Source organism: Danio aesculapii, chromosome 3, assembly GCF_903798145.1.
Source record: "Danio aesculapii chromosome 3, fDanAes4.1, whole genome shotgun sequence".
Taxonomy (NCBI): domain Eukaryota; kingdom Metazoa; phylum Chordata; class Actinopteri; order Cypriniformes; family Danionidae; genus Danio; species Danio aesculapii.
Window position 1 is genome coordinate 11,923,412 of NC_079437.1, and position 27,985 is coordinate 11,951,396.

General features: G+C 35.2%; 1 protein-coding gene across 2 annotated transcripts; it reads right to left on the bottom strand.

Annotated features, from left to right (window-relative positions):
• Positions 1–599: 599 nt before the first annotated feature.
• Positions 600–27,964, bottom strand: amdhd2 (amidohydrolase domain containing 2). Of its 2 annotated transcripts, none has more exons than XM_056453147.1 (12): positions 27,883–27,964; positions 24,982–25,100; positions 24,625–24,761; positions 21,703–21,842; positions 17,348–17,402; positions 15,364–15,576; positions 14,739–14,827; positions 13,574–13,718; positions 7,249–7,356; positions 5,755–5,823; positions 3,724–3,825; positions 600–1,111 (listed from the first exon to the last, which is right to left on the bottom strand). In XM_056453147.1, exons 2-12 carry the CDS (start codon positions 25,062–25,064, stop codon positions 1,038–1,040), a joined length of 1,215 nt encoding a protein of 404 aa, XP_056309122.1. In that variant the 5' UTR covers positions 25,065–25,100; positions 27,883–27,964; the 3' UTR covers positions 600–1,037. The 2 variants fall into 2 exon arrangements, with proteins under 2 accessions (XP_056309122.1, XP_056309123.1); XM_056453148.1 differs by having other exon boundaries at positions 27,898–27,939.
• Between the last annotated feature and the right edge of the window lie 21 nt (positions 27,965–27,985).

Below are 27,985 nucleotides of genomic sequence, written 5' to 3' on the forward strand. Positions count from 1 at the left end.
AATAAATCAGTTATTAGAAATGAGATATTAAAACTATTATGTTTAGAAATGTGCTGAAAAAAATCTTCTCTCTGTTAAACAGAAATTGGGGAAAAAATAAACAAGGGGCCTAATAATTAATTAATTAAATTAGTTCAAACTTTTCTGAAGGTTTTAAATAAAATCAGTTGTTCAATGTATGTGTTTGCCTTTTACAATCATGCAGAGAAAACCTCTCTCTATATAATTATATTTCTATTAATGTATTGCTATTGGCATCCAAAGAGTTCTAGGTTATTGGTCAAAAAGTTGCTGATATACATTCATAATCCTGATTAAACCCTGTCTGTGTAACAAGGCACTTATTTTATATAAACTCAAAGGGTTAGTTCACCCAAAAATGAATCAGTAATAACAGAATTGTAATTTTTGGGTGAACTAACCCTTTAACATGAGGTTATTGAAGTATTTTTAATAATGCATTTTCTAATAAAGTTGTGTTTTAGAGACCTACTGTATGATTCGAATGCTCTGTTGTGTGAGTTTTTAAGGTTGCATTGAATTACACAGACATTTCATTCTAGAATTCATTTTCCTAAATTGGACGCACAAAACAATCATTTACCATAATGAACTATTTATTAAACTGAGAATAAAATACAATATAAATGTTGACAACATGAAATGAACAGATATAGACATTGCTGAAATCAAATGGTTAAAGTGTCCAGCTTCACATGAAATTGGGAGCATACAAATGCGTAGGTTATTATTATTATTATTGACAGAACTGGACCCCTTGAGATTATTTTACCTGTGGTTTTCACATTTGAATAAGTTATTACTTAAAATACATGGAAAACTGAACAAATCTGGCTTTTTTATACCCCAAGATGCATTTGGCAACAGTACAGTACATGAGTGTCAAGAGTGTGCGTATAAATGTAGTACTTTTTATATTTAGACATTAATCAACTAATTTAAATCCACTGATAAAGAATAGGGTCCAAAGAGAGTAAAAACTCTAACCGTCCCAGAAGAGAGTCCGGCAGATGATGTCACTTCCTCCAGACTTGCTGTCCAGCAATGTAGGTTTCTCTGACTGTCAGCGTGTCATCGAGTACTATAAAATCTGCAAAACAGCACGTATTACTAGAGCTATTTCATAATAAATACAATATATTGTGAATGTCACAACAAATACGTCTATCTAGTGGATCCTTGATATTGGTGCGTTATTAGATCTTGATACCAACCTGTCATCTTAAGGCCAGATTTTGAGTGACTGTAAAACTGCATTCTTTGATCTTAAAAATGTTGCTAAACTTCGACATGTGCTATCAGTGTCTAATGCGGAAAAGCTTATTCATGCTTTCATGACCACTCAGTTAGATTACTGTAATTTGTTACTAGGCGGTTGCCCTGTAGGACCAATTAACAAACTTCAGCTGGTTCAAAATGCAGCTGCTAGAGTGCTGTCCAGAACAAAGACATATGATCATATTACTCCAGCTCTTTCTATCTTTGCATTGGCTCCCTAATAAATATCGAATACATTTTAAAATGTTATTCACTACCTACAAAGCCCTGAACAGCTGAGCTCCCTAGTATTTGAGGGAGCTCCTGGTGTATCACAGACCCTCACACGTCCAAGACGCTCAATTAATTCTGGTTTATTAAATTAATATCAAATTCTACTGTAGGTGGTAGATCTTTCTCATGTCTGGCTCTTGCGGAGCTGCGCATTGTTGGATTTGCTCTTCAGTGTTTGGGCTTTCAGCAGTGATATTTATAATACACTGAACTGAACTGAACTTCAACTCTGAAAACTGGACTGAAGCTGATTCAACTTACTAGAACTTCTACGTTAAGCTGCTTTGGCACAATCTACATAATAAAAGCGCTATAGAAATCAAGATTAATTTAAGTGAATCTTCATATACTGTGTTATGTTTCTCTTTACTTATTGTTATGGTTTACTTACTATATTGTGCCACTGTATCACGTTTAGTCTCTTATATGTTATTAGTAGGGGATTATATACATGACAGCCATCAAAATACTTTGTTTCATAACTAATAGGCAGCTTGCTGTGTTAACTGACTTTCAGAGGATCTGACTGAGAAGGTGAAATTCTGATCAGTTTGAGGTATTTATCAAGCAGTAAAAGACAAATAAAATGGCATGCCTTCTGTTTGAGGGTATGGGGCAATTTCAGATACACCATTTGATAATTACACCAAATTGAGAGTATAGTTCTTTATTGGCCTAAAAAATTGCAACTTTCCAGTTTCGTCCAGTCGGTTTGGTCTTAAAGGGCACCTATGGTAAAAAAAATCGACTTTTCAAGCTGTTTGGACAGACATATGTGCATGTATGGTGTATAGACCGTCATATTGGGGTGATATAAGCACACCCAGTGCTTTTTTTTTTTCAATTTAACAACATAAAAAACGGTGGACCAATTGGAGCGGTTTTCAAACCGACCGCAACTTTACGTAGGAGAGCGGTCCCCCCGCCCACCAATATTGATTGATAGGCGCGTCATCATATCCTCAGTTTGTTGATTCACGTCCGCCATTTTCAGCATGAGTCAAAGCAATATCACTAAAGGAACACCCTAGCTCTATTTTTAGATGCAGGGCTCATTGGGCTCAACACAAGAGCAATAATCTCCACATTATCGCTCTAATCGGAATTATTGGTTGTATCTTTAGGTAGGTTTGCAAACATGTGTACTTCTCATTGAGTCTACCTTATACTTCAGCCGTTTGCATTTCTCGCAATCCCAGAAGCTCCCTGTGATCTTAACTAGCATGCGTTTTAGAATTCTAAACATAGGTTTCTATCAGGGTACACTCAAGTCGATGGCTGGGCGCCGCGGACCGCTGCAGAAACCTATGTTTAGAATTCAAAAATGCGTGGCGCGACGATTCGGGACACTTCATGTTTCTGGTGCGCCACAGAGAGTGTCTGGTGTGCCGTGTCGCGGCTTCGAGCGGCGCATCCGGTGCCTCAGTCAAAGTTAATTCAGTGTGTGTGGTTATTAGTTTCTGTGTACAAGCTCGGCACTTGAAACTAGCACACAGTTGGCTGTAAAACTGTACAAAGACACAAATGATTTTGTACTCTTTGCTTGGTCTGTGTCCGAATCGTACATGTACGACTGATTGCTGATCCTCTCACTCCTGCTCCTCTCAGTCTGCCTCTGTTGCAAACACAGAGCCGGTGAGCTCAAGGCTCCGCTCCCTTGTTACGTTGGCGGGAAGCCGAAACTAATCTATATGTGAAGCAACACACCCCTAAATCAGCGAACTGTGGACACGCCCCCAACATGACACTTTTTAACACATTATAATAAAAAAATCTGAATAGTGTTTTAAACTGAACCTAAACTGGCACACTCAGAAGAACCATAATATTAAATCATAAAAAAGAGGTAAACTATGTGCCCTTTAAAACATGATGCAACTACAGGAGAGTCAAGCTTTCAATTAAATAAATTGATTAAAACTATTTGCTCAATTTGGAGCTAGATGTTAATGGTCTAATGTGATTCAATTATCGATGGTAAGCTAAGCTAAAAGTGCTCTGGCCAGACCAAGAGACTGTCTGAATGGATTCAAAAATGGGCAAACTCAGTTGCTAAACTTTAGAAGGCTTGAAAAATGTGTTTATTTTCCGCCCCAAAAAAGTAAAGTGTTCCTATAATTAATAATAGAAATGTGAAAACCACATTCATACCTGCATCTGCACCGTACTCCAGCGTCCCTTTCCTGTGGCTGATGCCCAGTAGCTGAGCCGGATGCAGAGATGCGGCCTCTAATGCAGCTTCTATAGTACAGCCTGCAAACACACACAAACAGAATTAGGTTTTTATAAAATCAATATCATATTCACAAACACACATGCTGATATTTGCAACCCAGGCTGATAGGAAATATGTGCCCAGGGCTACATTTTTGAGAACCGACAAATATGTACCCTGGACTACAATCTTCTTGCCGTGTTTTATTTCACAAATCCTTTGTACATTTTTGACAATCTCTAATACATATGGTACATGTGTATAAATCTCTAATAATCTCTATTAACCTCAAATACATACAGTTGAAGTCAGAATTATTAGCCCCCCTTTGAATTATTATCCTTTTTAAATATTTCCCAAATGATGTTTAATAGAGCAAGGAAATTTTCACAGTATGTCTGATAATGTTTTTTCTTCTGGAGAAAGTCTTATTTGTTTTATTTCGGCTAGAATAAAAGCAGTTTTTAATTTTTTAAAAAACATTTTAAGGTCAAAATTATTAGCCCCTTTAAGCAAATTTTTCTTTCGATAGTCTACAGAACAAACCATCGTTTTACAATAACTTGCCTAATTACTCCAACCTGCCTAGTTAACCTAATTAACCTAGTTAAGCCTTTAAATGTCACTTTAAGCTGTATAGAAGTGTCTTGAAAAATATCTAGTCAAATATTATTTACTGTCATCATGACAAAGATAAAATAAATCAGTTATTAGAAATGAGTTATTAAAACTATTATGTTTAGAAATGTGTTGCAAAAATCTTCTACAGAAATCGAGGGAAAAATAAACAGGGGGGCTAATAATTCTGACTTCACCTGTATGTTACACCTAAAACACATTTTACTAATCCATTTGTCCCGCGGAGGCGTCACACATGGCGGTAGTGGTTTTTCTGAATGTAATTGTAGAAGAGTCAAGCTTTAAATAGTAAAATGATCGAAACTATTTGGTCATTTTTGAGTGAGATGCTAATGGTCTAATCCAATTCAATGACCTATGCTAAGCTAACCTAAAAATGATCTCGCCAGACCCAAAGATCGACTGAATGGAATAAAAAAAACTGTTTAACTTTAGGGGAGTTGTAAAATAAGCCTATTTCCAAAAGTGGAGTGTTCCTATAATTAATAATAGATATGTGAAAAACACACTGATACCTGCAACCCAGGCTCATTGGAAATATGTGCCCAGGGCTACATCTTTGAGAACTGATGAATATGTACCCTGGACTACAATCTTCTTGCAGTTTTTGATTTCACAAATCCACTAGAGGGTGCCATTTTACATTTTTGACAATCTCTAATACGTTACTGGGACACGTCTTCTATTTCGAAACTAGTGTGACGCCATTCATAGTGAGCTATCTTTTTAAAATATTTTTAATTATGTTTAACAGAGCAGGGAATTTTTCACAGTATTTCTTATTATATTTTTCTTCTGGAGAAAGTCTTATTTGTTTTATTTCGGCTAGAATAAAAGCAGTTTTTATTATTTTAAAAACCATTTTAAGGTCAATATTATTAGCCCCTTAAGCAATATTTGTTTTGATTCTCTACAGAAATAGTTAAGCCTTTAAATGTCACTTTAACCTGAACACTAGCATCTTGATAGATATTTAGTAAAAATTTTATTTACTGTCATCATGGCAAAGATAAAAGAAATCAGTTATTAGAAATGAGCTATTAAAACTATTATGTTTAGAAATGTGTTGAAAAAAATCTCTGCGTTAAACAGAAATTGGGGATGAAAATATACAGGGGGTCTAATAATTTAGACCTGAACTGTATTTGTCAGTTCTCAAAAATGTAACCCTGGGCACATTTTCCTAATTGGGATAACACATCTTGCACATTGTTAAAACAGCATTTATCAGAGATGCTACATTTTGCACACCAGTACAACAAAACCTCTGTGAAGCAAAGACATTATAACTAATAAGCATGCCATACTAGATATACAATCTCACTGACCTGATGCCTCTCTGAAGTGTCTCACACACATGTCCATGGTTGCGATGCTGCCACTCAAAGTTGTAGTGCCTGAAATCATGAATAAATGAATGAAAAACACTCCTGTTATACCCAAAGGAGAAGTAGTTGTGGAGAAGTAAAGAAAACACTCAAAAATCTTTAGATTTAAAAGGAGAAAAAAATAATAAAACTGAAAACATATTACAATTAAATAAACTGCAATAAATATACATAATAAAATATCAGAAAATATAATAAAAAACATAACATAATAAAATATAATAAAACATAATATAATAAAATAAATAAAATAAAATATAATAAAAATAAAATATAATATAATATAATAAAATAATTTTTTTATAAAATATAATATAATATAATATAATATAATATAAAATATAATATAATATAGTATAATGTAGTATAATATAATATAATATAATATAATTTAATATAATGTAATATAATATAATATAATATAATATAATATAATATAATATAATATAATATAATATAATATAATATAATATAATATAATATAATATAATATAATATACACCCTTAAATATATTTTCCGATACCTTTTTTTTTTCAAAAACACAACTACTGAACACTTTCTTGGTGTTTTAATCCAAGCATTTACTATCAAAATGAAATGAAATTAGTAATTTGTAACATTCACATTGATGGTTACCATTAACTTTCATAGTATTTTTCCCCAACTGTGGAAGTCAATGGTGACCAATAATTGTTCAGATCCCAACATTATTCAGAATATCTTTTGTGTTCAACAGGAGGAAGTCATAAAGGTTTGGAACAAGCAGAGGATGATTAAACGATGGCAGAAATTTAATTCTAGAAGTCCTCTAATACAGTGGTTCCCAAAGTGGCGGTCGCGGGCAATGATGAAGGGTGGTTTAGTAATTTCCAAAACTCACTTAAATTTGATAAAACTATTAGAATTACCATATTTTATTAATAACCCACAGTTAAACTAGTTAATAGTTGCTTTTAAGAAACAACAACAAGATACAAATAAAAATCCATCAGCCATTTAATTTTTTTGCAACCCCTGAGGTGTTTAGATTAACCACACAGCAATAGTGTCAGCTGCAAGCAGGTTGATTTTAAATGGCCAGGTTAAACTTTCTGACAACCTTTATGGCACTCTTAATACATTAAAAATAAGATATTTGAGTTTAATATTAACTTAAATTAATAAATGACTATAAAACAAAAAATGTGGTTGTTAGACTGATGCATTTTTGTGCTGTCAATATGCTCATGTTTATATATGTCTATAATTGTATGTGCAATGTTTGTAATTTATAACCACTTTCAAGGAAAATGGGGGTCGCAGGCTGAAAAGTTTGGGGACCCCTGCTCTAATAAATGCCCATTATAAATGAATGATGTTGTTTAACAGAAATAGATGCATTAGCGTTCATGTGCTGTATATAGTGAAAGCAGATGCAGAATGTGATGAAGAACCTGCGACGTAAGCGTGAAGCCCCTGGATGTCAATCTGCTGCTGTCCGAGTGTGTGTCGACCAGGAGGAAGACCCATCGCTGTTACAGCGTCAGTGACCAACACCAACCCTGACACACACAGAAACAAAATCTTTAATACACACAGATGAGTTTAATTACAGTAAATAAAATCTGATTGAGATATGTTTTATTAAGTGCCCATTATGTGCTTTTTTAACATCAGTGTTCATGCAGTGTGTTTAATGTTGCTGTTTGTGAATCAAGGTTATAATAGTTTTGGATTTTTCATTAGTTTAAGTTTTTATTCGTTTGATTTTTTGTTTTTAAATTTAGTTAGCTTTAATTAGTTTTTAGAGGCAGATTTACTCGTTTTTATTAGTTTCTATATTTTTTAATTGTTTAGTTTTAGTTTAGTTTCATTAGTTTCAGTATTAGTTTTAGTTTTTTTTTTCTAAATAAGGATATTTGTTAGATGCAAGATTCCAAATCAACAGAATAAATATTGTATAAGAACACTATCATCTACCACAACCATCTACCCATGCTCAAATTCAAATACAACAGCCCACAAGACAGCAGCCTTAAGTACAATATGTGTGGAAGGCAGCTTCTGAGGTTAGATACACAGTCGTGATGGGAAGTTCACATCTTTAACGCAGATATTAGGACTCAACATACCAAAATTATGTAGTCAGCAATAGTAATTTCAGTCAGTCAAAACATCACCATGATCTGAAAAATGTCTAACAGTAAACTTTTGCAACCCCACTTGAAGGATGATTTACTTATTTTCTGTTATGAAATACACTTACGTTTTTTTCGCCAGATCCTCTCATTTAAGTCCTCGGTTTACCTGCACTGCAGTTGTTCAAGTTTAGTTCAGTCACAGCAGGCTGTCATGTACTGTTTGTGTTTGGTTTACTGAATCACGCACGAGCAGCATTATCGGTTCACCGCTTCTCAAATTTGATCTCAGTGTAACGCTACTGTTCTAATAACTGAATAAGAGTATATATTGGATTACTTAGAATCAAATTGGGCTATTAGGCTTGTTAAAAAGCAAGTCATTTGTGGATAAGTGCTTACTGGAGACGCGAATTGTTTCAAATGACTCAGTTCAATTTGGTGAACTAGTTCAACCGGTTCACTTAGAAGATTCGGTTAAAAAGATTCGTTCGCGATCGCGATACAGAAATAAAACCCATTATTGGGCACAAATATGTTAAAGCAATAGTTTTAAGTCCCTGTTATGCTGTCACCCTGCTGCTGTCATGTCCACTCGTTGTTTTTGTCATGGGAGCAACAGCGAGGATGACTGAAGAAGAACCGGCTCGATCTGGCCAATGGCAGCAATTGCAATGGCAGTTTTGTATGTACACAATACAGTTTCAGTTAGTTCTAGTTAAAAAAACAAACAAAAAAAATATTATTTTTATTTCAGTTAACGAGAATGTTTTTCAATTTTAGTTTTCCTTTTATCGGTCGTTTTCATTAACTATAATAACCTTGTTGTGAATGTCTGAAATATTTTAAAGATCAAAGTGCATGACAAATAAAATTGTTGTCTCATTAAAGAAGAAATGGATTCTGAACCGCTTCAAATGAGTCCTCAGCAATTCCAGTTTCACTTCTATAAAAAAAAATCTGCATTATGCTAGCCTACGCTCTTCACTGGAGTCCTGCAGACAACATCTACTTTGACCCTGAAATGCTTTGGTGGTTTGTGTGGTCCACACCATGCAGAAAATAATCATTTATTCTTGAAACAAAACATTTATTTTAGCTTGAACGGTCAGAGCAGGGCCATGTGACCAGTCAGAGCAGAGTGGGGTCATATGACCACAGGCAAGGTAGAGCCCTACCATATGACCATTCGGAGGAAGGCAGGTCCATAAAACCAATCTTAGCAGAGTAGAGCCAAATGAAATGACCAATCATAGCAGAGTAGGGCCAAATGACCAATCATAGCAGAGTAAGGCCAAATGACCAATCATAGCAGAGTAGGGCCAAATGACCAATCATAGCAGAGTAGGGCCAAATGACCAATCATAGCAGAGTAGAGCCAAATGACCAATCATAGCAGAGTAGAGCCAAATGACCAATCATAGCAGAGTAGGGCCAAATGACCAATCATAGCAGAGTAGGGCCAAATGACCAATCTTAGCAGAGTAGAGCCAAATGACCAATCACAGCAGAGTAGAGCCAAATGACCAATCACAGCAGAGTAGAGCCAAATGACCAATCATAGCAGAGTAGATCCAAATGACCAATCATAGTAGAGTAGGGCCAAATGACCAATCATAACAGAGTAGGGCCAAATCATAGCGGTCACTGACACAATTTTTATTGATGGAGAAAATGAAAAAGCACTGCTATGTATGTTCGGGTGCTCCGTGTTTAATTAGACTATCGTTAGGTAATTAGGCTATCGTTAATACTGAAATGTGTATATTCCATACAAAGTATGAAGCTGATTGGTTCGTTCGAGTCAGATGACTTGCAGTGTGCTTGTGGCATTCAGAAAGGATAAGGTTTTTAACTAGGTGCGCCTTGAAAATGTGAGCTCGCTGTGCCATGTGCCTCCATTGAAAATAACAAACTTTCATGCTCAAAAACCGTGACGTGAAGACGCCCTGTTAGAAATCAGAAATTATTCCAAGACCCAGGAAGATTCATTATTCAAACATTACAAGCGAACAATACAGAAGAAACACAAGAGGTTCCGTTCTGGTTGCTGAAAGAGCAGTCCTTCGAAGCCATAGAAACAGATGATGAAGCATTGTCTTTAATCATTGGCCTAAATCATTTAGTTGATAGAATCCTATTGATCATACTGTGTACTCAACTCTTTGTCAGCCCACTATTCCTGCAACTGGCACATTCCAGCCATTCAACTGATTGAAAACTACAGCGATTATATCAAGCACATACATTAGCTTTGGGTTCCTTTAAAAGTATATAAAATATAAAGAGAATCTAAATATGATAAATGCAAACTAATCAAATTAATTTATCTAATAAGCCACTAAGGCCATACGACCAATCAGAGCAGAGTTAGTTGCCAGAAAGAAACAATCAAATCTTTAAATTAATAATTTGAGACTCTTTGAGAAATGACGTGAAATGTATTTTAGCAGAAATTAAAGTATATTTGTAATGCATGCAAGCCCGCTGCAAGCCTCTATGTCCCAATCCCAATTCTACCCCTTAGACCTTCCCCTTACCCCTACCCCTCGTTTTGCGCGTCACGTGAAGGTGTAGGGGTGTCCCAATTCTTTTTAGCTTGAAGGCGTAGGGCTAAGGGGAAGGGGTAGATAGCCCTCGAAAGGACCACACTCAAAACCATGGGGTAAGAAAACTTCCCAGAATACACCAGCCACAACAGCAGGATAGCTGCACCCGGAAGTAAGGAGATCCACAAATTAGTATTTTTTTGTCATTACTATGAATTTTTACAACAAACAATCACATGTTTTAATATTTTCATAACTGCGTTCATGTTTTAGCCTCATGCTTTTATAAAAAATGCTAAAATAAAAATCGCTAAATTTAGTGATCTATAATCCATAATAATAACTCCTGTATAGTAGTCCAGTAATCTGAATAGTAATGTCAGAAAAGTCTAGTGGCTGGGAATGAGCTTTTTACAGTGTCTGCTATAACGTTAATGTTGTTTGTGGTGTGTTTACACTGATGAATATGGCCACTGTGTAAATGCACAGTACAGTTATGATCTTATTGCCACATTAGATGGTTATGATAACATGATATATGCCTTCAGTGATTTCCTGAAGATAAATACCAAAAAATAACCAGTGTTGTGTAAGTTACTTCCAAACTGTAATACATTACAGATTACTTATTACTGTGATTTAAAAGTAATCCCTTACCTTACAATATTACTGTCTCAAAATTGTAATATGTTACATTACTCTTATATTACTTTTTAGTTACTTTCACCAAAATAACTACAGAACTAGAACTTAACATTCTAAAATGACTAAATGTACTGCAGAGCATTTTACATCCAGTAGAAAGCGATATGATGTAGCAGAATGACGGTGACCTATCCAGGCTACTAACAATATAGTATATATTTGGCAACGTGAAGGCTCAAGACAATGCAAAAAAGGATAAGAGCCAGAATCACAAATGATCAAAGTCTGTTGAAAGTATGGTAAAGGTAAAGTGATTATCTGGCAATATCTGTGAATAGCTTGGCTATTTTCATATTAGACACAACAGGCCTATATGTAAACTCCAATGCCATGACCAGATGCATTTTTTTCTTAATCTTGCCATTATTCTATTCACTTTAAATTCAGGTTCACAACACAAAACTGTCAAGCACAAAGTGAGCATGATGAACATAGCTTTCTCAATATAATGCTCGTGCACCGATTTCCTCTGTGGACAAAACTGCTTGTGAGCTCTCAAATATACGCTGCTCGCGTGCAAATTTTCTCATGCTCTCTCAAATATGCACTGCTCACGCACAAAATTTCTTGTGCGCTCACAGTACACTACTCGCTCAGTGAGATTATATGCAGACTCACAATTTGTGTCTTGTGTTCCCTCTTCCTTTCATGCTTTTTGATATAATTTATATTTGTACACTATTTATTAACAATAACCAAAATACTAAAATAGACTTACATATAAAATTTTTAATCTAATCCACTATAACCTTTTTTGTTGTTTGTTATATGATGAAATATTTCCAATTTCAAACACTTAAGACTCCGAGAAAAGAAGTTGAATGCAAAGAATACATTTTTAAAAACATTTATTAAACATCCAAAAGGTGCACCATACTAATCAAATAAAACAACATTTAAACAAAAATATAACGAATGCAAGCAGAAATGTAACCGATAAAAATAGGGGAAAACTTGATGAGGTATTATAGCCTACTGAACTATTTACTCCTCAAATAAATCTCACTATCAATCCCATTTTATCATGGCAACTAAAATAACACGTCTCTGTTGTCTTCCACATTGCTGATGAGATTGTGGAGGACATTTTCCCTGTCATGTACAGTGTTTTGAACAGTTCTACAGTAAAGTACTTCAATTAATCAGTTGTGCTAATACTAGTTGCTATGGTAACACAAGCGTAATATAAACAAATTACCCAGTGCTGTAGTTTTTTTTTTTACAATATAGGGTATACTATACTACAATTCACCACACTTTACTGTAGTAAAACTACACTTCTAAAATTTCATTTTATCAGTTCACTATTCTTAATACTACAGTATGCTGAAGCATTCATTAACAAATTGTAAATAATACTAGCCTAAAACATAGGCAGTATATCTAACACTCAAAACACAAGTATTTATTATAGAATTTATCATAACCTTTTAGTGTTTCGTGTATTGCTAATAAATACCGTAGCAATATATAAACCATATCAACATTCTTGGGATAACCAATTGAACAGGAGGATCTCTGGAGAGCAAAAGCACGAAAAGAAGAGGAAATGAAGGCACAAAATGTGAGTCTGCATCATCTGACGGAGCCAGAGCAGATCATTCGCACGTGAGCAGCCGTGTTTTGAGTGCATGCGACTGCGAAAAAAAAATTGCGGTCGAGTTGTCCACGAACAGAGAATTACATGAATGCGCTCTTGTAAAACTGCGCTTACGACTGTTGTCAGTGAAATAACGCCATATGCACATCCGTCCATCTCGCGAATGTACTGTCTTCTGCTCATCTATTTTGCCGCTCTTCCTCTGCACGTCAGGGCTTGACCTTACTGTGAACCGGGCTGAGCCAATAGCCTCGGACCTCGAGCTCAGTGGCTGAAATCATTCCGCGTTCAAAGTAAAAAAAGTTCCAATAGCCAGAGGGATATTAATGACAACACGCGCATATATTCTCTAACCAAGAACAGAAAATAGAACTTACTTGCGGTATTTTTTATAATGTCTTGCGGGCGAAAAGTTTGTTGTAACGCACGCGTTACTGAACATGTACCGAGTAAAATATTACTGAAAATGTATAAGTAATGCCTTACACTACTACGTTACTGGAAAATGTAATACATTACTGTAATACATTACTTTTGTAACGCATTACTCCCAACACTGAAAATAACACAACTGAAATAACTACAGCAGTTGCCATCGTCTGATCTCATATGAAGCAAGAGATCACGATGACATATGATGATGTGTGCAGGTGTTGTAGTGCTGTCCCATTTCTTAGGGGTACATTTTGAAGCCCTTCCCCTTCACACTCGGTTTTAAGGGCCAAGTGGTAGGGGTACAAAAATAGAATTGGGCCTATACACTCTGATAAACTATGTGTTTCAATACCTGCGGGATGAGCTCTGTGTGCGATGCGCAGAGCTGCGGGGTGAGTGTGAATCCCGTCTGCGATCATGCCGTAGTAAACCGTCCGACCTGGAGGAATACGATCACTTGTCAGCAATCCCACAATGCCTGGGTCTCTGTGATGAAACTGCAACCAAAACAAAAGTTCATTCCTTGCTAAATCATTAATGGTACTATGCAATTTACAGTTGAAGTCTGTATTATCAGCGCCCCTGTATATTTTCCCCCAATTTCTGTTAAACTCAAAGTAGATTTTTTTCAAATACACATTTCTAAACATAATAGTTTTAATAAATCATTTCTAATAACAGATTTATTTTATCTTTGCCATGATGACAGTACATAATATTTGACTAGATATTTTTCAAGACACTTCTATACAGCTTAAAGTGGCATTTAAAGGCTTAACTAGGTTAATTAGGCAAGTTAGGGTAATTAGGCAAGTCATTTGTACAACGATGGTATTCTAGCCAAAATAAAACAAACAAAACTTTCTCCAGAAGAAAAAAATTCATAGGAAATACTGTGTTAAATTCCTTGCTCTGTTGAGAGAGAGAGAGAGAGAGAGAGAGAGAGAGAGAGAGAGAGAGAGAGAGAGAGAGAGAGAGAGAGAGAGAGAGAAAGAGAGAGAGAGAGGGAGTTTTAATTATTTTAATTTTATTGCCATTTCAGCTTCTATGGCTATGTCATGGCAAAAAAATAGATCAAGTTTCTCACGTTTTATAAATACCAGTTTTCTATCATTATAAAAATATTCTAACAATTAAAAGTAATCACCAGCAATAAATAATATGCAAGGTAAAATACGTAAATAATAATAATAATAAGATAAAAATCTAAAACAGTTCTTTAAGGTTTCCTTTTGACAAAAATGTGTACAATTTTAGACGGATTCACATTTAAAAATATCTAATTTAAGGTCTCTCCAGATAAAAATTCCTTGCTCTGTTAAACATCATTTGGGAAACATTTGAAAAAATTCAATCGTTTTGACTTCATCTGTATATCAATATGTTAGAGCAGTAGAGTTGTATTAGTTTTATAATCATTTAAACATGCAAGTGCACAAAATCACAGCATGCAATCGAACAGTAATCTATTTGCTGATTACTGAATGAGCATTTGACTGAGTGTGTGTGATACTAACAGGCAACATGGCGTTAAATAAGTGTGTAATGAATGTGGCTCCGTTCTGCACAGCCTCCTCAGCCTGAGAGAGATCAGCCATTGAGTGTCCTGGACAGAGAAAGCGCTTTAAAAATGCTCAACCAGCAACATTGGACCCTTTTCACAAGACTGTTATGACGCGTTTAACAGCATCAACGTCATCAGCATCTGAAATCCTTGAAAGTTTTTAATATTTCGATTTTTTTTTAAGTGAATGGACAAATATTAGTATTTATGTATGTATTATGTGATCTTTGCATTAAATTACAAAAAACTGATAACCTCTAATTCAAAGTGTTTTTAATGCAGCATCTATGGGGCGGGACAGTAAATTTGACGTTGTTCTTTCTTCTGGCTGCCGTTATCAGTCTCACACAATTTTTTTCTTTTTCTGAAAGTCTTGATAACACCATCGTGGAGTTTTTCTTATATTATTTTGCATCGAATAGGATTGTACAAAAGTTTTTATGTTGTACTCTCCCATTCACTGCGCTCTAAGTTTACCCAACTATGATGACGTCCGCTGTTGAGAAACACGGAAATATGAAAAGGGTCCATAAACAACCTGAAGAGAAGCAGAGAAAGCGGTCACTGTACACACTCACCCACTGACACTGCTATGCCCCTGCTGGTCAGCTCATGGATTGCAGCTGCACTATTGGCCAGTTCGGGTGCCAGTGTCACCATTGCCACATTTTCCAGCTGGCCGTAGGTCTCCATCAGGTCTGCCATGACGCCGGACTGAAAGGTGCGCAGGAACTTTGGAGGGTGAGCGCCTCGCTTCTCTTCACTGATGAACGGACCCTCCAGATGAATTCCTGACGCAAAACAAAACATGGAATAAAAAAATAGATGAATATTTAATTAATAATGAATTAATTAAAAAATGTGTAGTAAAAAATTATATTTAATAATATTTGGAATTTGGATCTTTTACCAGTTTTAGTTGGAAAAATTGTCACCTAGTTAAATTATTATTATTATTATTATTATTAGTAGTAGTAGTAGTAGTAGTATTATTATAATAATTATTATTAGTAGTATTATTAGTATTATTAATGATAATAATTATAATAATTATTATTATTATTATTATTATTTAATATATAATAATAGTTATTTATATATTTATATAATAATAATTTATATATAGTAATTTATATAAAATAATAATATTATAACTAGTTATATTAGTTACAATAATAATAATAATAATAATAATAATAATAATAATAATAATAATAATAATAACAATTTAATAATTATTCTTATAATTAATAATTAATATACATCTATCTTTGGAATTTGAAGGTTTTTTCCAGTTCTAATAGTAAAACTCTTTAATATTTAATATAATATTGGTATGAATAATCACAGGCTTGACGGTATATATTTTTTATAAATTAAAAAAAAATGTGTTATATATATAATATAACAAATAATAAATATATAAAATATTATATATAAGTTTATAAAATGTGTATTTCTATTTCAATTTTATGTACATTTTAGCAATAATTTAGCATTGTTATAGTAGTGTTTATTGCATTTTATTTCAGTTTGTAATGAGTTTTATTAAAGGGTTTTCTAGTAATATTTCAATTTTACTGTATTAACATTTTAGCCATTTTATAGCATTGTTATTATAGTAGTGTTTATTAAAATTATTTCATTTTTAATTATTTCAGTACAAACTAAATTCAACATGAAAATGATAATTGTTGAAAAAAAAACAAGTTTAAGGTTTTTAATATATTTTTTAGTTGTGTTGTTTTAGTGTAATCATCATACTACCGTGAATTTTCATTAATATTTTGAAAGAGTTTTTATTATTATATTGTACATTTCTATTTGAATTGCAATTGAAGTTTTAGTAATTTTATTGTATTTGTCAATTATGTATTGCTTTTATCATTTATTAATTATTTATTTTATTAATTAATCCAAAAAATGCCTATTGATTTTTATTTCAGCTGTTTTAATACATTTTGTTAAACTTATTAAAATGAAAAATGCTGTCTTGTCAAATAGCTGAAATGAATAAAGTTAAAGCTTCTATTATTTTACTCCATATCAGTCAGTGTTTTTATCAAGAAACTGACTTTATAATAGTTTTAGTTTCATAGCCCAGGTTAACACAAATTACAATTTAAATAAATACATTTTAAAAAACTAAATATTTGTGCTGGGGCGACACGGTGGCTAAGTGGTTCTGTCGCCTCACAGCAAGAAGGTCGCTGGTTCAAGTCCCGGCTCAAGTCTGTTGGCATTTCTGTGTGAAGTTTGCATGTTCTTCCCGTGTTGGTGTGGGTTTCCTCCGGGTGCTCCGGTTCCATCACAGTCCAAAGACATGCGCTATAGGTGAACTGAATAAGCTAAAATTGGCCATAGTGTATGAGTGTGTGTGTGAATGAGTGTGTAAGGGTGTTTCCCAGTACTATTACTGTACTGTTACTCCCAGTACAGCTGGAAGGGCATATAAAAGCATATGCTGAATAAGTTGTCGGTTCATTCCGCTGTGGTGACCCCTGAAGAATAAAGAGTCTAAGCCGAAGTAGAATGAATGAATGATATATTTGTGCCTCTCACCTAAAACTCCTGCACCTTCAGGTCCTCCATCCTGAACTCTGAGCTCAGGAATTACCTGTTAAGAGAAAAACAACATTACTAGTGCTGGATGTCCACGCAAATCTACACAATGGACTTATATTAAAACGTTTTCACATTATAATAGCCTATATATGAGTTTTTACTTCATCACATACAGCAGTCAACATTCAGAAGGGGTGTTGATCAACAGATTAAGGAGAACTTTGAAGAAAGGTTTTGATCCATTTCAAATGTTGACTTCTGTCTAACGTTTCCTAACCTTTAGTATGATTTCTGAAGGACTGTGTGACGCTGAAGACTGAAGTAATGATGCTGAAAATTCACTTATTACTTATATTATTCAAAACATTTATTCATTCATTTTCCTTCGGCTTAGTCTCTTTGTTCATCAGGGGTCACCACTAGGGATGAGTACCCAAACTCGGTACTTTATCGGTACTAAACTATAAAAGACAGAAGTATCAATAAGCTCTGATGTTAACGGTTCTGCTATCGGTACTGGATAATTATTGCTGAATAAACATTACTTACAGTTGTGTAATTTAACTGGCCAACCTTTTCTAATTTGCGATATTTGATATTCATCTGAACAGTTGGCAATCTCACACGAGAAATGCTTTTGATTTCGCCCAATAGTATAACGGCGAGCGCGTCAAGTATAAAAGCCTTCACAGTTCTCGGCTGTGCGGTCGCACTCAGCGCACACAACTCATAAGCTTGCAGAGTGGCAGAGAGAGCCAAACCAGTTGTATTTCCCGAGTGGCGTGTTATTTTGAGTTTGGTGTAATATAAAATTATTCTTGTTGCTAAGTGTTATTGTTGAGTTTCCCATGTTGGTGTATAAGTTTTGACTCTGTGTTGTATATCCATCCGTGTTTCCCCCCTCCTATTATTTTGTTTATGGTTTGTTTGTTTGTTTGTTGATTGTAAATATTGAATATTGTACACGGTAAGAGGCAGGAGGGGTTGGATGCCACACTTTTCTTTTTGGTGTGGTTTATTCATAAACTAATTTCGAGAGGATCACGTGCTTATGATCAACACGGCTGGCTCCTCATTAGCTCCGTAATGTGACCCATTAGATGATTACGGAAGCATTATAAATAACCAGAGTTTTTCACTCCAGTTATCTTCGTCTTGAAGCTTCCCCCCTCCTTCCACCCCTACTTCCTCCCCCTTTTTTCCGATAGGGCGACACGTTGGCCCAGTGGCTAGCACTGTTGCCTCACAGCAAGAACACCGCTGGTCCAACCTCCTATCGGGCTGGTTGGTGTTTCTGTGCGGAGTTTACATGTTCTCCCCGTGTTCGCGTGGGTTTCCCCCGGGTCCCCCGGTTTCCTCCCACCGTCCAAAAACATATACCATAGCAATAGATTAAACCAAATTATCACCGAAAACAACCCTCGTTTACACTTCTCACGCGGCGACAAGCAGGGGAGTTCTCGAGACCTACCTGAGCTCGAACTCCCCTCTCGCCCTTCTAACGGGAGGGAGCCCCGGGCTCGAGGATATTACGAGCTCAGGGCTCTCTCCTGGGACAGCATGCCAAATATGCTTTATTGATTATCAGCTAAGTGTGAACTCTAGAATAAATATTTTCTCCTGTTTTTGTTCTTAGTCAGGGAGGTAGAGGTAGAGTTTGTATTTTTATTTCTGTTATTTTATTAGGTGTAGTTAGTTTCATTTGGGTGTTTAGTTAGTGTGTACTTTTTGTTTATTATTTTTCTGTGGGTCCACTCTGAGATAGTTGGCTTCACGTTTTTGGGTAATAAAAAAAAAAAAAAAGACAAATAAAGAGACCCGACACCAAAGGGTCATAAAAGTGAATTTTTATTTCTCTGGGGATCTTTTATGTTGCGGCCTTGTCCCTAGACCAGGGTCTTAACAACACCGACAATGCCCGTTGCCACAAATAAATAAAAAGTTGTTTTATTTTATAAGCAGAAGCACAAGCAATCTGGCTAAGCATCTTTCAGAAGTGCATTAACTGCAGAAAGACAAATGAAAAGTTTTCGAGTGCCTAGCTAAGGGCACATCATCCATGTTGTTATGCTAGCAGTCAATCACATTAGGTCTCTCTAAATTAGTATAATATTAATAGTTTAATAAACACATTCGGTTAGATTGAAAACAGTATTTTTTTTCTGCAATATAGCCTAAATAAATCTTATAAATGTTAAATAAATGTTTTTACATTATTGTATTTAGAAATAAAGCATATGAATAGCCTAATATTAAACTTCGCTTATTAAGAAATTATATATAAAAAGCTTATTTTCACATTGTTAACTCCCAAAATACCGTTAACTCATTTATGTGAATGTGTTAATGAAAAATCTTGAACATTATCTGATTATTTAACTGCATTTTGCAACTCAAAGAGGGTATTTCCAGCTGCACTTTCTTCTTAAACCAAGAAAGATCACGACTTCTGCCAGAAAAGGCAAACATGTTGATTTTTCTTCAAACCATTGGACATTCTTTTACATGATTTTTTAAATTTATTTGTTCTCAATTATTTGTTTTGTTTTATCTTATTTTAATAATAAAACAAAGTGTTATTAATTCTGTTCAGTTTGTTTTTTTCACAAAAAAATGAACAATGAAAACTACAAAAAGTACTGATAAACGAACCGTTAATGTAGCAAACCGATAAGTGGTATCAATAAAAGTAGTAATACCATTAAAACCTTAACGATACCCATCCCTAATCACCACAGCAGAATGACTCGGCAACTTATCCAGCATATGTTTTACACAGCAGATGCCCTTCCAGCTGCAACCCAGTACTGGGAAACACCCATACACACTCATTTACACTCATACACTACGGCCAATTTAGTTTACCCAATTCACTTATAGTGCATGTATTTGACAGTGGGGGAAACCGGAGCACCCGGAGAAAACCCACACCAACACGGGGAGAGCCTGCAAACTCCACACAGAAATGCCAACTGGCTCAGCCGGAACTCAAACCAGTGACCCTCTTGCTGTAAGGCGACAGTGCTAATCACCGTGTCGCCCATATTCAAAACATATTTACATTTAATAATGTCATAAAATCACTACTTTTACTGTATTTTAATCAAATAAATGCATCCAAGATGAGTCATTTTAATCTAATGTTAATCAGCTTGAAAGAACCATCATTTAAATCAACCAGAAGCTCAAAATTCTAATTTAGTTCATTTGACATCTTTTACTAATAAAAGAAATGACATATAGTGGCGATAAATCCAAAATAAATGGAGTTGATGTTAATTTACTGAATATTTGTTCACTAAATAAATATGGGTCACTTTGAATACATCTGTGACTATTGAAATGATGCTATATATCTATTGAAATGATACATAATCTAACATAAAAAAATTCCATTAAAATTATCTTATGAAAAGAAGTATCTTAATGGTCTTTGAAGTAAAGGCATGTATAAGACAGTATCACTCTTTAAAATATGCTAATTTAATTATAAACTTTATTTTATTTTTTGTACAACTTCTAATTCATAAATGCAAGTTCACAAAGTGTAAAAAAACAGAGATTATAATTAATATTAATTATCTATATTAATATAGATAACATTAACAGAAAATAAATTAAAACGATTAATATTTGCTTCTCCTTTAATATTTTTACATAAAATGTTTACATACATCTATATTCTCTGTAGTAAAAGTGCATAATAATATCTTATGGAAATCTAAAATATGAATATTATGTGGATAATTATTATAATGTACATTAGAATATACATTTCCATAAATGTGTACATATACACTGTAATAAACTTGTTTGTAAACTGATGACTATGTAAACTCTTTCTTTTGTTTTTTGTCCTTTCTCTTCTTTAATCTCTTACTAAATACTTTCATTGCATACCTGCCAACACTCCTGTTCTTTCCAGCAGTCTCCTGTTTTGTTATTTCTCCCAGAAAACTGCCATAATCACCCTGCCCTCAGTCCAAAGCGTTTTGGTACAGTCTGTAACACCTTCAGGTCACCAACTTTGGTATAGTATGCGATCGCAGCAGTCGCCCGAAACCCGGTTCATAGTACGGTTACTAACAACACCACAGTACAGTTACTAACCCGATTCTCAATTGTATTACTCAGACACCATCCCCCCTTTCCGGTCTCCAGGAATTTCAGAGACAAATGTTTGCAGGTATGTTTCATTGTATACTAAAGTATGAAACTTCACATGCTAATTCCTGTTAACAAAGCATTTATAGTCAATAAATAATTTTCTTAGATGTATAAGAGAGTAGAGGTGTATTTCTGGGCGTGAATTAGCATCTAATGAAGGGCAGTGAATGGTCCAGAGACTTTACCTTATGGTAAATGTGTGGTGGAGATGTGACGAGGGTGGGGCAGAAGGAAGTGACACCATGTTCTAGAATCTTTTTAGCCACCAGAGCCACGCCCCCTCTGACATCACTGCTGGCCTGCGAGAAGTCAATGCCATATCCACCTATGAGAGAGAAGGGTGGAGGGGCTTAGCATTATAAGTTGTCGCTTAAATGAACACAGGTTAATTTTTTATGATTAAAGTGGGCCTTTTAAAAGTTTTTGGTGTTCACAAAATGATGATGATGATGATGAAAGCCTTTATTTGTCACATACACTTTTACGTGTAGTGAAATTGGACCCCTCTGACCATACACAAACATCACACATTTCAGGGGAAGACAGGTCAGACGAGAGGTTGCTTTAGAAAGAGGAAAGATACATTTGGGAAAAAGGGAGGCAAAAAAAGCCTCCCTCAGACTATCCTTGAAGCAGGGCAGTGTGAGATCGGGGAAAAAAAACCCAAGCACAAGCACATAAACACACAGACATAGACATAACATCGCAACAGGGGATGTGGAGATAGTCCGATATTTGTAACAGCCAACTGGTCCTGCCGCTAGAGAGCGCTGGTCACAGACCTGCCTACCCACACCACAAAACACCCTACAGGTCATTTATTAAAATTTATAAGAGTCTTAGGATCATTTTAAGTCAATCACTCAGCAAATGAGGGGAGAATCTATGATTTGTCATTGTTTTCAGTGTTCTTAAAGGCGTTCTTAAAGACCCCTAGAGTACTTGTGAGATTTGAACAGATTTGTGTGTGTTGAGCATCGGTTAAGACACCGTTAGCACCTGTCAGCTTTAACTGTGGGGAAAACTGGATAATTTTGAGCTTTTGTCAGCTAATTTCATCTTCCGGGTTTAAAATAATTTTGGGGTCGGGATCAAAATCGGTGTAGCGCGAATCTGTTAGTGGGATGATGACATGTCGGTTTCTCATTATTATTCATAGCGGAGTTTACTTATGCTATGAGAAGACCCAGCTGCTTAATTATTCATGAGAGCACGTGCTTTCCGAAGCCAAGACAGACCTGCCAAGCTGTGAGACCCAATGACTGCATTAGTATAGTGTAGTATTTAGCTATTCATGAGGTGTCGTATGTGTTTGTTTACATGATCCATGGGGTTTGTTGCATGTTTTTCCCCGTGATGCTGTCAGGGCCGATACAGTAAAGATGTGGGTTTGCAGCAAGCATTTTTGTCAGAAGAGCTGTGTGAAAATTGGAAAATGGCGAACTTTGTCTTTTATCAGTTGAGTTTGTTACCATTCAGACACATCACCTATTTCAGTGCTGCTGTGTTCACCTATGTTTAAAATCCTCAAGATTACCAGCAGAGTTAATGGTTGGAATAGACAGGGAAAGAGACCTGCTGCACTGCTCCACTGTGTCTGCATTCAGACCTGAGAATTCAGGAGGAGAGAAGTCCTCCTCATTTATAGTCTTTACATCAGGGGTGGGCATACTCGGTCCTGGAGGGCCAGTGTCCTGCATAGTTTAGCTTCAACTCTAATCAAACACACCTGAACATGCTAATCAGTGTCTTCAAGATCACTAATTATCTATAAGCAGGTTTGTTTGATCAGAGTTGGAGCTAAACTGTGCAGGACACTGGCCCTCCAGGACCGAGTTTGCCCACCCCTGGTTTACATGATTAACTTTATAATGATATAACAAACTGTGGTTGTGTATATGAAATTACAAATAACAAATGTAGCAGGGCATTAAATTACTGTTTATTTCTTTGCATTTTAACTTTGTAAGCTAGAAAATCATGGGTCTCCTCAGGTTTAAGTCTCATTTTGTGAACCAACTGAGAAACAGTTGTTCGCTCCCCTTTTTTCCCCTGCTCTGCTGGCCACGCCCACTCCTCCCTCTCCACGCCCGTCATGAAGCATTTTTTGAAAAAATTCAGAGGTAGACTTGAACCGAAAGAGGGAGGTTTTATGGCCCTTTAATGTGTAATTTGTTCTGTAAAGTCTGTAAACTCTGTCCTGCTGCTCATTTTGGCCAGGACACTCCTGTGAAAGAGGTTATTCATCTCAGACCAGTCTTTTTCTGGTTAAATAAAGGTTAAATAATTAAAATAAAATAGAATTTACAGCTTGTCTAATATGGATGTAAGCAAATACTCATTGTTTGTGCATGTTTCTTTAAATGCAAATGAGCTGCTGCTTTTCAGAAGAGGGCGGAGCCTTTACAGTATTCTGACAGAAACAGTAAAACAAGCAACACAGATGAAATATCAGAAAAAAACAGTGGATTACAGTCTTGCATGTTCAAACCACAGACATCCCACATGCCCCCCCACACCCCCAACCACCAGTCAAAAAAAGGTATTAAAAACAAGCTTTTCGGTGCACAAAATTCCATTATTTACTATATATACATATATATGCAATCAATTCTTCTTTTTATGTAACAAAGGAATCTAAACGGTTCCTTTTTAGTTTCACCATTTGGTAAAACTTTTTTAAGTAATAATTTAAATGATGAAAAAAGCATAATTTTCTGTTTCCATTAACCTGTAATATTAGCTGACTACACAAAACTTTTCCAAAGGTCTTATATATTTGTACATATGTGATATTCATCTATATTATGTATATATGTAATGGCTAAATAAATGCAAGGTCCTTCAAACAGTATTCGTGCACAAACTATTGATAACACACACCTTTCACAGTAGTTGTTTTGGTTTGTCTAAAAATAAATGGAAGTGAATGAGACAGGACGTCTTGACACATTAAGTTACAAAGGCAGCGATGCTCTTATGTAAACAATAATGTGGATGGGTCATGGAAATTCAGCTTTTTAGTCATTGAAAATCAGGGAAAAGTCAGGGAACCCTTTAACTCATGTTTACACACGTGTGCATGTGTATGTAAGTGAATTAATTACCATTTAGTTGCACATCTATGAATCCAGGTGCAATGATATTATTCTCGCAGTCCACTCTGTGATCCGCAAAACCCTGTTCATCGAAGAACAGCTTCTCTGGGTTTAAAATCTTGCCCTCTCGAACCCACAGGTCTTCCCTACACATACACACAGATTTACACTAAACATCACCATAGAAAACAGCAGAAAAAGTCTGCTGGGTTCAACAATAAATTAAAGTGCTCATACTAATATAACCAGCCTTATTTATTAAACAAATGATTTATATTTATATTATCACAGTATGAAGACTGTAGAGGTCCCTGTTTAACTCAAATGAGTGTGAATGATTGTGAATCTACACTAAAGTTCAGTTACCATTGCAGTTTGTGGTTCTTCAGGATCCTGCAGTTCACAAACTGTGTGATCGGGGCATCTGACACACTTTTATTGGATGGCATGTCTGCCCAAATCCGAGCCCTATCATTAAAAACACTCTAGGAAGAGGAAACAAGCAGAAGTGGTTAATAATGGTTTTACATTTTGGATATCTCAAACACACACACACACACAAAACTTTCATTCATTCATTCATTCATTCATCCATTTTCTTCAGCTTAGTCCTTTATATATCAACGGTTGCCACAGCGCAATGAACCGCCGCACACAAAACAAAACAAAGACAATTTTATCAAGAGACACAGAGTAATAAAACATGCTTATTGTGTGCTTAATATATGACTTATAACTTAAATAATGTAATTCAGTTTGGGTCACTCTGAGTCAAATCAAGATATTTGATTTTCCTAATATGTCCTCTGAAGGACAGCAAACATAAATAGTGGTCAATGTCAAAATATTAAATGACATGGATGTTTATTTATAGTTCTGTCTAACAGTTCTGTCTGGTTCTCGAATCTGATTGGCTGACAGCCACGTGACATTCTGCAATATCAAAACTCCTACAGCCTCCTCACTCTTCTGTATTACTCCGCCCACATAGAGTGACAGCAGATCAATAAACTCACTACATTTTGACAAATATTGCAGCTGTTGGACAACATAATGTACTTTTGAGGCTTTTATTTAGGTGATAATACAGTTGTTTAGATTGCATCTATGCAGTTTATTTATAAGGATAGTGCCTATTTTAAATTTTTAGAATTTCGACACAGCGCCATCCAAAAGATGGCGACAGAGACCAGATAATAAGCACTTAGAGGAGGAAAAACCCAATGTAATTTTAATTACAGCTGATCAAATCATTATAAAACAGGCAAGTGACTTTCTAAGTCGATCTCTATCTTTTGTATGTTGTAGTGCTGCATTTATACCATATAACTGTAGAGTGTTGAGTGTGAGATGGGACTTAGATATCAGGAACGTGTGTATTTTGTGTTGGCCACTCTTTGTAACACCCTGAGTTACTTTTTGGTTGGTCATCTGTTTGTTTCTAATGAGTCTCCTGTTTTCGTTACTGGAGACTTGTTCAGTAAAAAGAAAGAAGAAATGCTTGCATGTGTTTAGCGTTTTTCCTTATCGCAAATCTGGTAGTGATTGCATCGCTTTGCCTTTTTCTGGGTTATTTATTAACATATCCTGATTGCAACAGAGAAATACTGTGAAATCTCTGTAGACTGATGGCATTTCATCTGTTTTGTCATCACTTTAGACATTATGCTAGAGAATCACTTAGACACTAGCTCTAAAGTGACGTTTGTGAATGAGCAACGCTTTCTGCTGTTCTGATGTCAGCAGATGAGAATGAATGGTGGAAGAAAGTAGTTCCTCTTACAAAAGGATTTTGAGACCCTCTGTGTGTTTGATTTTCATTTTTTATATACACAATTACGCCGTCGAACTGTTGTATAAATGCAATATCACATGAGTTGCAGTGCGATATGGTTGTATATCGTCACTGGTGAGTCACTATGGCATTCGTTCCAATATACAGCCATATTGCACTGCTATGAGAGTGATATTGCTCGTATATTAATTTTGAAAATGATATAATAATACCTAAAAACAACAATATTAATATAATAATAGCGTAACCAGAATATTAAACAGAACTTAATATCCTTTAAATTATGGTTCTCTAGAAACTTTTCTTTTGTGTCCTAAACTTAAGCACCCGTATGATTCATTTCCTGAGATATATCTTGGGAAAAAAAAAAAAGAGCAAACTGTTAAACTCAACACATTTTCAGAGGTCAAAAATCGATTGTGGGTCACATTTGGGTTTCATATTTTTTAAAAAAAGAAAAAATACTGACAAATTTGAGGTGGAATTTGTAGTTTTTACGGTTGATCATCAGCTCAAGCTTAGTTTCTAGCTGTTTTATGGTGTTATGCAGAGTATAGTGTGTGTTTGTCTGTGTTTGTGTGTAACCTTTGCACACTTATCTTGATATGTCTGAGAAAATCTAAATAAGCAGCTTAGCACTCAGAACATAAACATAGTAAGTGTATTTATGTACACCATAATCTGCTATTTTACTCCACAGAACTCCACATAAAAAACTTTTTTTTGCACAGCCCTATCTTAAGGGTTAATGGTGCCAACTGATGATCAACAGTAAAAATGACAAATGTTACCTCTTCCCAACAGGGAAAGCCACAAAAAAATGAAGAAAGCATGATTATATAGTGTTAAGACTTTGCAAATAAAAAACATAAGTATAATGCAAGTCAATGGGGTAAAAACAGCCACAAACATAATGAAAGGGTAGTCCGTTTGATCAGTACACAAGGGTTAAACACACATGCAAATACGTAGGTAAAAATCAAATATGTAGCCTATATGCACACAATTCAAAGACTTTACTGTTTTAGTTTACATGTTACATGATTAAAAGCTACTTTAACGATGTGCACTTACCTTAAGATATACATTCACATGCTTATTATTTAAATAGAAACTCACTTGAGTTCCATAAAACACAAACACTGCCCTTTTGAACACATTATATCTCTTTTATGACACATTATTTAACTTTGTCTTGTCAAACATTGTTTCCTGTAAACCATTTATATTGACAACCAGATTTAACATAACTTAAATTATTTTTATCGTTACATATTTTGTATTCAAGCACACAATGACATCGCTTTTAAAAACAACAAGCTCCTTTTGCTGACAGTAAAGATTATTGTCGCATCAGATAGTAAACAAACACACCGGAAGAGCCGTTCAAGCTCTTCATTCATGCATTTCTCTCACAGACTCCTGAACATGACACACATATGACCGCCGGTTGTAGTTTTATAAACACTTACCGTTAATTCACATACTTTAATTTAGTACGAGCAGCACCGTGTTCCGTAGGAAGTCCCAGAGTTCAGGGTGTCACGCGCGCTGTCAGCTGATGAGGAGGCGTGG